General features: G+C 36.8%; 1 protein-coding gene across 1 annotated transcript in view; it reads right to left on the bottom strand.

Moving 5' to 3' along the window:
• Window positions 1–8,007: 8,007 nt before the first annotated feature.
• The window catches only part of LOC132155144 (prohibitin-2-like), a 29,164-nt gene continuing 24,712 nt past the window's right edge, over window positions 8,008–12,459 (bottom strand). The window contains exons 8-10 of the mRNA XM_059563966.1: window positions 9,796–9,873; window positions 8,920–8,996; window positions 8,008–8,587 (exon numbers count right to left, since the gene is read on the bottom strand). Coding sequence (XP_059419949.1) covers window positions 8,569–8,587; window positions 8,920–8,996; window positions 9,796–9,873 — 174 coding nt within the window. The 3' untranslated portion in view covers window positions 8,008–8,568. The remainder of the gene's footprint in view (window positions 8,588–8,919; window positions 8,997–9,795; window positions 9,874–12,459) is intronic.

Here is a 12,459-nt window from a genome sequence, read left to right as displayed (position 1 = left end):
TTAAAAAATGTATTTGTGTAGCCCTTCTTACAACACATACATTTATATGGTTACCATAAAGTAGCTTTACAGAAATGCAAGTGTCTACAATACAGTTTAGAGTGATCTGTTATCAGAAGTGAATGTGTCCATTTAATGTTCATTTCACAAAAATCATACAGTAAGCTAACTTGAATTCATTTCAGACAGAAGCTCATTAAAGTGATTATTACATGGGCTGATCATAATGATTACAATATAGAGAAAAAATATACAGGTGTTAAATACATGGTAAAAACTGTTGTCTGCATGAATTTTCATGAGGTGGGGGATAAAGACTTTTTTTTTTTTTTTTTAAATAAAGCAAAGCAACATACCTTGATCAAACTGGAGCAATCAGACCATGTTTGGAGATCATTCAAGTGGGCAGGAATTGGACTTTGTTCTTAGTAGTTTATTTACTGTCATTATATGCACTATGTCACCACTTTAGGCTGTTACCTTTCCTTGATAGATTCTGTAATTTGTTTTCTTAAAAAAAAAGTATTTGACTATGGACAATATTTGACTAGATGCTTTGACTTTCACACAATGATTAAATCTAAGACCATTTAAACAGTGACTGGCCAATTAAACTGCTATTCCCTCCCTCTAACTCCCACACTAGAGTCTGAGCCCATAAAACAAGCTGCCACAGGAAGAGCTAGAAAGACTTTTGTTAATTTAAATATGATCTAAAAGGCTCAACATCCTGGAATCAATGTCTGCGATCTCAGTACTCTAGCCTCCTCTTGTGGCCAGACAGAGCAACACATAAAGGAACAAACCAAACCTCTCACTTGCATCATGAACTGAAACTGACCGTGATAACACCACACAAAACAAATAGTATTAATTCGCGAATCTTCCCTGCACTCAGTTTGAACTTTGGCAATAAAGATATCAGGGGGGAAAACCATACTTCCAATGAGGCTGGAATATACACTAAACATTTAATTATAGAAGCTTCTGTTCTTGTATGCATTACAGGAATAAAGTATTTCAAATTTTCAGTCAATAACAATCAAGTATATTATGATGGATTATTCATTTTAATATTTGTGGGCTTACTAGAATGTAGTCAGTACCCCCCTTTCTATTATAAATAAATACTGTATATTAAATACTGTATTCCCAAAGAAAGTTTCAATAGGTTTTCATGAGGACAAAATACCATTTATATCCAATTTAGTCAAGAAAGCCAAAAACTTGATTATTCGCATTGTCAGTTAAATTAGATTTAATTTATAATGATGTCAACTATATTAAAAATGAAAGCTGACAGTACTGAACTGGCTTACATTTGTTTATGATCTCATTTGTCAGTCTAGTCTTTTTAAAAACAAATGACATACCAGTCTGTCCTCTGTTGCCTAAAATTGATCAAAAAAGACAATTTAGTACCATCTAGTGTCATCTTTGTGGCACTACATGAAAATAAATGACACTAAAAAAACATGTAGCCTCCATAGAAGGCCAAATAAAAACTTGGCAAAATAAGTTCCAGTCTATTAATTTTTGAAGACAGTTGCAAGGATAGCAACTAACTTATGTAAGAATTAATGAATAAAATGGTGTGGGTTACCTCTGCAACCAGTTCCACATTTTGCATGTAAGGCAGCAGAAAATATCTGCTAGTTAACCGCATTAACTGTGGATTACTCAAGACTATCAAAGTCTACTATGCTGCTTTTCTAAACCTATATTTCAGGTCATAGACAAAAATATTATAAAAAAAAGTGGAAGATTACAAGGAGCCAAAATAGAATTGATATGTCCTGTAATGACAATTGAGAAAAACCTATTTTTGTACAAAAAGTTAAGCTCTCTTCTGAATATTCATTCAATTCTATGTGCTTTGTTCAAAAGACCAAGACGTCTACAGCAATTATCTTAGAATGTGTTCTGGCTGTCTGTCTTTCCATTTAAATACACCCATGTGTAATGCAAAATTCAAGTAGAAAGACGACCCTTTCCATGCTTTTGTAATGTATTAGGGTTAGAACTTGACACAACAAAGCTTTAACAACCCGACTAAATGATTTTCGCCCCACCCAAATGTCAAGTGCTCAAGGGCTTGAATAAAACACTGCAGATATAAAGAGCTTAAACTTATATAAGCCTATACATAAATACATTAGTTTGAGTTCTGTATATCTGTAAATAAAATAAAGAAAACATTAAGTTATTTATTTAGGAACATGATTAAGCGTCTCAGTTTATAACTCCGTGTTATAATGTGACGATTATAAGAAATTCTCAAATTGGAACTTAAAGAATCTTAAAGATCAATGTGCATATAACAATTACTCTGCTTACCAGAGCTCAGCCTCTCATCATGTTACAAAAATCACCAGTCAAACTGGTATTGCTATTTATTTATTCATTCATCGATTCCATCGATCCACCCAAATTTAGCACCTCAAAGAATTATACATGTAAATAAAAACAAATAATAATAAAAATGTCTCGCTGTTTATTTCCGGTACTGGCTGTAACTTCAAAAGGGGGGTGCAGAATCAAATGAACCTGAATAAAATGGAAAACCGCTTTTATCATTCATATTCTACCGGCATGCCGGGTGTTTCGTGTGTTTCTGTGTGCTCATTATATTATATCACTGCACTGTCTCTTCAGCGTGTCTCCTCGTCAGCTGCAGTGAAACAAAGACGCTTTATTGTTCGTCCATGACGCGACTTGCGATGAGCCCTGCGGAACAACGCGAAATGGCGGACAGAAGCGAGCAAGAAGACGGTGAAATCCGACCCAACAATTGGAGGCAAGCACAAAAACACGGACAGGAGCACCACCTGGATCCGCTTCCCCACGGACTTAAACACGTACATACGATAGAAGTGACAGACTGTTGTTATTATTATAACATCGATACTTTAAGACTTCGCTCGGATAGGTGTTTTATACAAATTAACATCTTTTAAAAATATAACCGCTTTAGTTTGTATGATGTCTGATGTTTTAAACCTCGATTAAACTAGCTTTACACCACCCAGTAGAAAAATCAGTTCACCTGTGGGTGAAAGGAATGTCACAGGTGCAGTTCCTCATGTTCTAGCATGTTGTGTTTTTGCTAAATCCTGTTAAGTTTAACTCATTTTTGTTCTTTAATGAAGACCTCTGATTTACCTTTAAAAATAAAGTACCCTTTATATGGTGTTTGTTGTGCCTTGAAGGTACTTCATCTTAAACATTTTTTCCCTCTCCCCATTATGCTACTTACAAAAGCACATCTTTGCAAGAAGGCGGTTTAAAGTATAATAATGATCTGTGAGTGGGTTGAAGTTTGGGTCGTTACAGACGTTTCAAGAAAACAAAAATGTTGTGCTAAATGTAAAAGGTGGCATATTGAGAGACACCAGGGAGCTACTTTATCATTAGCATTATAAATCATTGCAGGAAGTGCAAGAAATTCTTTAAGCTTTCACTAGACACCTATGGGACCCAATCTATAGACAAAGAAAGTCATTAGGGATCAAATTTAAGAATATAATTCCACTCAAGAATATATATATATATATATATATATATATATATATATATATATATATGGAAAACAATGTATGAAAGATACTTTAATTGGTATAGGAAAAAGGAGGGAAAATGTTCTTTAAGTCTAAGTGTCTCCCTCTTTCCGTGGCCCCTCCCCCCTCTTGTTGTAAGTTGAAACCCTTGGGGGCCAGCAACAGAAGCATGGGGGTGTTCTGCTGAACTGCTCAGGAAATATTCATCATAAGTGAGATTTGAGGTGATAGTTAATACATTATCACAGCATTGCTATTGGTTATTAAAATAATAATATTTGTTGCCTTGATGTGCTGTGTTGATTGCAGTCATTAAGTTTATGAACAACAAACTGAATATAAATATCCTTTTGAGATGTAGATTTATATTGCAATTATGGTTAGTATACGATTATTCACCTAATTAGAGGAATAGGTTTTAATGACAACTAAATGTGCCCCGTTTAATTGTGGAGTAAGCCATCATAGGGAAAGTCCTCCATATTGGCTTTGGGCCATGTAATCACACAGGGGAAGAGCCCTGAGAGACTCCGTTAATCAGCCTTGACTGAGTGTGTCAAAGCCGACCCCCAGCGCTCACCATCTGTGCCAAACATAGAGTCATTAGTGGGAGTAGACCTGATGAACACACACGGGTCTGTTTAACCTAAAGCAGAAGGAAGGTAAGATGCCACAGATCCTATGACATGTAACAGAGACTTGTACCTTTCCACTGAAAAAACACATTAAACTGTAATGTGATTGTACATCTAAGCAGAGTAGGAGATATGAAACAGAGTAGTCTGCTCAGATAAAAATGTTCAGGGAAAGTCATAACACAACTTGGAGGCTGTAGAAAGAATTTCCTTAAAGTGAGGTCACTTTAGGTCACAAAAGGTATATTGTGAAAACTTTATCAATGAAAGAAGCACAGCTGACAGGGAAGTCACTGTCAAATCAACCAGATATCTGTTGAATTTGCGTGACCAACCTGATCCCAATGCGAAATCTGCACTAAGAAATATTTCACCCTTAAGCATAATTTCAGATTCCAGAAACAGCAATTTTGGAGGTTTTATTCAGTTTTTCCCCATTCAAGTAAATTGGGCCTATTCTTGTGTAAGTTAACAGCTATTTTGAACTATTTATCCTTTTATGTTTCAACATTTTATTTGACCTCACTGTATTTCATCAAAATGTCACAACTCAATCTTCCAGGGTAAAAAAAACAGACTAATCTTTGGTTACGTGTTCCCAACTCCTCCAATCATTTTGTCTGCATAAACCCAATACAATCAACTGCAAGCTCACATTGCGATCTGCCACCATCTAATCCAAAAGAACTCTGGATTTTGTTAAATTTTTTTTAGTTGTTTACGGAGCTAAACGTGCCTAAATGGAAAACTACTCTCAAAGTAGCACCATTAGAATTTAGTGACTTTCAGAGGAGTTGAAGAGGAAAATATCACAAGCTGACTAATGTTAGCAGGCCATTGTGCTAATCACAGTCAGAACTGAATAACAGCTTCTATCAGTTGTCCACACGTAGGCCAGCCATGTGCACCGAGGCTGATGTGCAGACGCTCCACCTGTAGGAACAGACATGGAAGGACTGATGGCCAGGTTTCCTGACATACAATGAAAGAGGAAACTGCTGCTGCTACTTTGGAAAAATATGATAAAACCAACTAGCTTTGTATTTGAGAGAATGCCAGGAGACACTTTCAACTGAACAAGAAAGATTTGCAGAAATACTCTTCAATTTCTTTACAGATATTTGTAGTTCCTTATATGCATGTGGCTATTGTACCGTATAACATTCACAAAAATAAAGATCCAAATAGGGATTTTTTATGTTGTTGTTGTGATGCCATGAACTATTTTGGGTTCCAGAAAGAACCTTTTGGTGAACAGTATTTAAAAGAAATGTTTTTCTTAGTGCGAAGAACATTTGAATAGTTTAAAAGAACCCTTTGTGCAGTTGAAATATTTTATTGGCATTAAAGGTTCTTCATGGAACCATAGATGTCAAGAAAGTACCTTTATTTGTGTTTAATCACTAATCATGAGTAGAACTTATTAGGCCATATAAAAAAACTAAATATATTCATAACTATTCAGTCCAAAATTAGATTTAATTCCTGCTGTTCTTTAAAAACTTACATGAACTATACAGGCATACATTCATTGCATAACACATCTCTCCATGATGTGAGAGAATCATCGCTCCTCACACAAAAAGGTATGATTCAAATGTTGTACCTAATTGTGAACCAGAGGTTAAGGTTAACAAACCTTCCAATATTGTACTTAGCATTCCTGTTATACTAGCAAGAAACAAAGACACAAGTGTTTCCTCGCAGGAAGCATTAAAAAACTGCACCCATTTTTCAATGTTCTAGAGAGTCCATGGATTTCCAATTAGAGCACACTTTTAAATAGGGAGGATTGTCCATGGAAAGGGTGCACAGAGAACTCCGACACCCACAAGCACCAAAGCCAGGCCGGATCTCTGCATAAGTTTGCGTCAAGTGTGACCTAAACGATGGCAAATGGAGGAAAAAAGGAAGACATAAAAGGAGCAATATTAACCAAACTAGGGCAAGCTTTCCAAATCCCTTTTGACACCATAATGAGGGTACCACAAAAAAGAAACAGGTTAATTAAATCCACGCAGTAAATTAATGCTGAGGCCTTTTCTGACTATGGATGGCACCAATTCATCTCCAGGGGAGCCGATTCATCCTGGAAAAGAAAGATCTGCAGCTTCTGCATCACCAAGCATTACCTAACTCACCTTCAGGTTAACTTTGGTTGATGAAAACCACCTATACCAATGGGTTCTACATTTAAAAATATCCTGTAAAAATGCATTAAGGACAAAGCAATGCATTTTTTGTCATTTTACAATAAGATGCCAATAAGTTGTTTCCTTCAATTCCTGAATCTTGATTTACTTGTTAATAAACTTAACTAAGAGGGTGGATTCAATGCTCTAAACGTTTTTTGTTATTTGAGGTCCATGTATTCATGCTGCAGTTTCTTTTATTATTTTGCTTTTTCTGTGTTTAAAATATAAAACATTTATATATTTAAATGACCAAGCAAAAACTTCAGAGTGTGCATTTCTGTAGATCAGATTCTGAGGGCACTGCAAAAAAACAGCAGAGCATCATGACTTTGAAGTGGGATGTAGGTCACACATCTAGCATGAGTGCACAGTTAGCAAGTGCTAACATGGCTCTTGAGCTGCAGCACAGCAAATAATTATCTGGAGTGCTACAGTGCATGGTGGGAAAAAACCCAGCATGATCTGAGAATGTTGTACCGTTGACCTCCAGAAATAGCAGCAAAGCTGCTATTAGACACATTGTGCTATAGGTAAGAGAGACCAAGTCTACTGTCCTGGCGAATCGCCATGGTGACTGGCCCAGATCTCTCATCTCAGCATGAGGTCAGCGTTGCTATGGAGATGGACCAGCTGAGTCGTAATCTGCTGTTGTTCATGTATAGCCAGGGAGGGGAGGGGCAAGAGAGGACTGAGGAAAGGAAGGGTGGGGGGTGGCTACGTGACAGGCATCTCCTCCGCTTAAATCTGCATATTATTGCATTCACTGCAGCACATTCATCAGATTAAACCGGAACCAGTTTTGGAAATATCCACACAAAATGAGGTTAAAAGAACAGCAACACTATATATATGGCATAAATTCTAATGACACAGATGCCATAGGCAACCTGTAAGACAAAATGCAGCAAATCACTCATCAAGGGTTTCTGCGTTCAAAAAATACCACTGAATGCCATTGGCTGAGGTGAAAAAGGGGTGTGGTCTTATGCAGTATTTCACTGGCTCCACCCTCTTGATACTCACCTCCTCCACATGAATATTACCAATGGATAATGCATTAAACCCCTTCAAACCCCTCCTGAAGAGCGCTCACTCTAATCCAGTGAGATTTTAATTGTCACAAGAGACCCTATTTTTGAGGATCACGTTGAAACATGCTCTCAAGCATTCAGTAAATTCGTGGCTCTGTGCTATGTACCACAGAGACATGCACACAAGCAGACAAGTCTCTTGCCACACCTATTTTTCGACAATAAGACTCGTCTTTATCTCCATGGTTCCAGAATTCCATGTAAAGGACATTTTCAACAAGGAACTATTGGCTTTGTATGTGGTGCCACCCACTGACTAAACATCCTCTACTGAAATCAATGTCTGTTCACCGCATGTTGCTGTCTGTTACTCAGAATCCTATTTATAGGTTTCTCAAAAAAAAAGAAGAAACTTTACACTTAAATTATGTTAATAATGCCTTTTTATTTAATTTTACAATATAAAAAATATATTTTGTTTTAATTTCGGACATCTGGACAGATGGTCAGTTTAGCACAGGGCAAACATGCTGCATGTGGATGACGATTCTGATTCAACATTTCCAAAGAAATAAATATCCCCCACAAATAGTTTTTGAAAACACATAATTTAATCAATCTCTCTGTAAGCACTTTAGTATCTGTCAACAAGCACTTTATAAAGTGGAAATGAAGATGGAGAAATTTAGAAAATTAAATGATTATAGTAATAATAATAAAAAATGGAAAAAAAACAAAGCATTATGTTCTGCAAACAATCAGCAATAAGCTTTTTAGTTACTGGCCCTAGTCAGAATCTTATTTGTGTGTCTTTTTAGTGACATTCAGGAATACATGAACAAGTTACCATTTATCATTTCCAGTGTATATTTTGTGATCACCATTAGTATTTAAAGCTATCTAATACCAAAAATCAAACTGTTGAGCTGAATGTGCCAGAAAATAGTCCTGAATGACTGAATCACTATGTATAAACAGGTACATGTGAATATGTAAGGCTGCCGGACCCATGTCTTATCTGAGCCCTAGCAGAACTGTGCTGTGAGAGGGGCTCTGCTCACAATCACGTTTAGGAAAGTAGCATAAATATAGTTGCTCAGCAAACACTGCTAACATATAGAATGCATATGTTCTTGATGGATGATGCTCCTCATTTCCCCAGTGACGGCCTGACAGAGAAGACAAATGCAAAGATTACCGCGCTGGGGAAACCATGCTAACATATGGCAATTAATATAAACAGAAAATAATACTTGTTTAGCCCATTCAGTATTTACGTTTAAGAGGGGGAAAAAAACAATGTGAGAATAGTATTAGACTCAGTTAGGTCAAGTTGCCCTGCCCCATTTTTCCTCTTAGATCACAGAACAACACACTTCATGAGAACATTTTCCTCTTTTTACAGCTGGGAATGTTTCAGTTAGTTTTGAAGATCAAGGTTGATTGAGGAATGGAGAAGCAATGCTTAGAAGTAGGTAAGGATCATTGGTTAAGATCTTACTTGTTGAAAGAACGGTCCTGGAGGTTCAAAATGAGGCTGTCTGCACTCAGGTACACCTTGTTCTGAGAAGCTGCCACCTGGTTATAAGATATACACAGATTATGAGACAAGGAGTGTTTTATATATATATATATATATATATATATATATATATATATATATATATATATATATATATATATATATATATATATATATATACTACATTTTATATAACATAATATACACTATACTATATTATATATTATAATACATTCTAATATAGCATATAATGGAAAACAGTTAGTCGGTTAAAATTACCTACTTAGGTTGGCTTAATTTGACCTATCTAACGTGATTAAATTTATCTCTACTTTGAGTAATTTTTGGATTGGACTTTCAAAAGTGAAGACATTTTCATGGTAATAAATCTTGCAACTAGATGCATTTATTTGTTTATGCAGTATAATATTTTTTTTAAACCATATTACATGATATATATATTTTTACTAACAAAGTTTATTAGGCAGGACTCTGTATATAATCGTTTTGCTCATGTGCATCTCAAAAACTGAGAATATGATGGAAAAGTTCTATCTTTTTTGTAATTTAATTAAAAAAAGCTAACATTTTTATATTCTAGATTCATTGCACACAAACTGAAATATTTCAAGAGTTTTTTGTTTTAATTCTGATGGTTATGACTTACAGCTTAGGGAAAAAAATAAATAAAAATTCAGTATCTCAAAAAAAGATCAATCAAAAAAAGATTTACAAAGCAAGATCTCCAAAAAAAGGATTAATGCACTCAATACTTGGTTGGGTCTCCTTTTGTATGAATTACTGCTTCAACATCTGTTAATATAACGGAAACAATTTCTTTGAAGTTTCTCTTACCGTTTTGGCAATATTTTGGGCTGCTCTGATACGTCTGAGTTTTAGGTAACCAGGGTTCTTCATAACAGCTTGACCCAACTGAAGTGCAAAAAAAAAAAAAAAAAAAAACAAGAGCAAATTACTCTGTAACCTTGGTTGAGCCTTTGTTTACCATCAGCAGACAGCCATTGACCTGTGGCCCCTTTTAGAAACAGAATTGCATTGTATCAGCAGGAAAGAATCCCAACTGCAGTCATTTCTGAAGACATCAAACGTGTAAATTCTGAACATGAGAAACTGAATCGAAAGAACAACTGATAAAAGTCCATAATGCACAAAAAAAAAAAAAGAGAAAACACATGCTTTCATATGTATTTTGTTTGCTGATAGCTTGTTGTGAATGAGGGGGCAACAGTTCAAAATGTTAGCCTTGATGTATGACTGCAACAACTGACTGTGGCTTAAAGGGATAGTTCACCCAAAAATCAAAAATATGTCATTAATAACTCACCCTCATGTCGTTCCAAACCCGTGAGACCTCGGAACACAGTTTAAGATATTTTAGATTTAGTCCGAGAGCTCTCAGTCCCTCCATTGAAACTGTGTGCACACTATACGGTCCATGTCCAGAAAGGTAAGAAAAACATAATCAAAGTAGTCCATGTGACATCAGAGGGTCAGTTAGAATTTTTTGAAGCATCGAAAATACATATTGGTCCAAAAATAGCAAAAACTACGACTTTATTTTCTGGCTCGGCTTGGTGTTCATCTTCAGTTCTCTCTTCACAGCAGTTCAGTCAGTGTACTATTTGAGTAAATGAATTACTCCGAGATATTGGTTTGTTTTAACTCCGAGGGAGTGTCAGCCACATTAAAAAAGTTGACAGCTTAAGTCATTTGTGGATTAATGCGTATTGGAGACGCGAACCGTTTAAAACGATTCAGTTTGATTTGGTGAACTGGTTCAAAAAGATCCGGTTACATCGAGTGATTTGTTCGCGAACCGGATATCACAAACTGCTTTATTTTGAACTCTCTCACAACAGACACGGAAGAGAAGACAATTAGGGCTGCACGATATTGGGAAAAAATGGTGAGCATACTTACGTTCTCATTTTAAATGATTTAAACATCGACACCATCGTGTCAATTGATTAATATGCGCGAGGGAGAGAGAGCAAGACAGCGCTCGTGTTGTTTGAAGACGGTGGGCGTGCGGCCGGGGCTCGCTCGCTCTCTCTCTCTCTCTCTCTCCCTCTGTCTCTCTCTCGCGCTCTGCTCTCTCTCTCTCTCGCGCGCGCTCTCTCTCTCTCTCTCTCTCGCGCGCTCTCTCTCTGCCCTGTTAAACTGACAGGACTTAAAATGTCCTGGACAGGACATGACCGCCATTTTAGCCTCACTCCACTGGTTGCCCATTCATTTTAGAATTAATTTTAAAATTCTTCTTTTTGTATTTAAATCCTGCAATGGTCTTGCCCCGCTATACCTCTCTGAGCTTGTACAATTTTATACTCCTTCCCGGTCTCTCAGGTCAGCAGATCAGCTGCTCCTGAGAGAGCCTAAAACAAAGCGGAAGCTCAGAGGGGATCGTGCCTTCGCAGTTGCAGCTCCAAAACTTTGGAATAGTTTGCCTCAGCACATCAGACAGGCCTCCTCTCTGTCTGTTTTTAAATCCCACCTAAAGACCCACCTCTTTTCCTTGGCTTTTAACACCTAGTAGGAAGTTGACTTCATTCATTTATTTTATCTTAAGGATTTTATATTTATTTGTTGTTTAATTTTAAATTTTGTTACTTTATCTATTGAGTCCATTGTATTATTATGCTTCTGGTTGTTATTTATTATTATTGTATTTGTATCTCTGTGTGCAGCACTTTGGAAACCATGTGTTTATTTAAATTGTGCTATATAAATAAAATTGGATTGGATTGGATTGGATAAAAACACATGCAAATGATAAACTTTCACTCTATGATGGTTAAGCTGTGCAATTAATCCGCGAATCACATTCGTCAAGGGCCGGGGAGCAGCTGGCCCGTACAGGGCCCTTGCGTACCTCCTGTGTTTGGGAGGCTTTTGTTCCCATTAACCTCCAGACACTGAAGGATGTGAGCGCCAAGCTCAAACCTTCATTCTGCCCAAATGATATCATTCACCCGAGATTTTTAAAATTAATCATCAACATGGTGGGTCCAGGTATGGTATCCCTTATTAACAAGTGTCTAAGCACTGGCTCTGTTCCGGCCAATCTTAAAGTGGCTACGGTCACTCCTCTGCTCAAGAAGCCTTCACTGGATCCTTCTGTTTTAAAAAATTACCGGCCCATCTCTGTCCTATCTTTCATTTCCAAGTTATTAGAGAAAATCGTGTTGGATCAGTTCCAACACTTTTTGTCAAATAACTGTATATATGAGGTCTTTCAATCTGGGTTTAGGACTGCCCACAGCATTGAGTCCGCTCTCCTGTGAGTGCTAAACGACATTTATCTCTCCACTGACTCTGGAGACACTGTGGTTCTAGTTCTCCTAGATCTGTCGGTGGCTTTTGACACCGTTGACCACCCTACTCTGTTAGCTAGACTGGAGACATGGGCTGGTATAAAAGGCTCTGTCCTGTCATGGTTCCAGTCTTACCTTACTGATAGAAAGTTTTTAGTAAAGATGGGAAACTTTTCCAGCTCCATGG

This window comes from Carassius carassius, chromosome 12, assembly GCF_963082965.1.
Source record: "Carassius carassius chromosome 12, fCarCar2.1, whole genome shotgun sequence".
Lineage (NCBI taxonomy): Eukaryota > Metazoa > Chordata > Actinopteri > Cypriniformes > Cyprinidae > Carassius > Carassius carassius.
The sequence above is the reverse complement of the archived record's forward strand: the minus strand, read 5'-3'. Positions and strand labels throughout refer to the sequence as shown.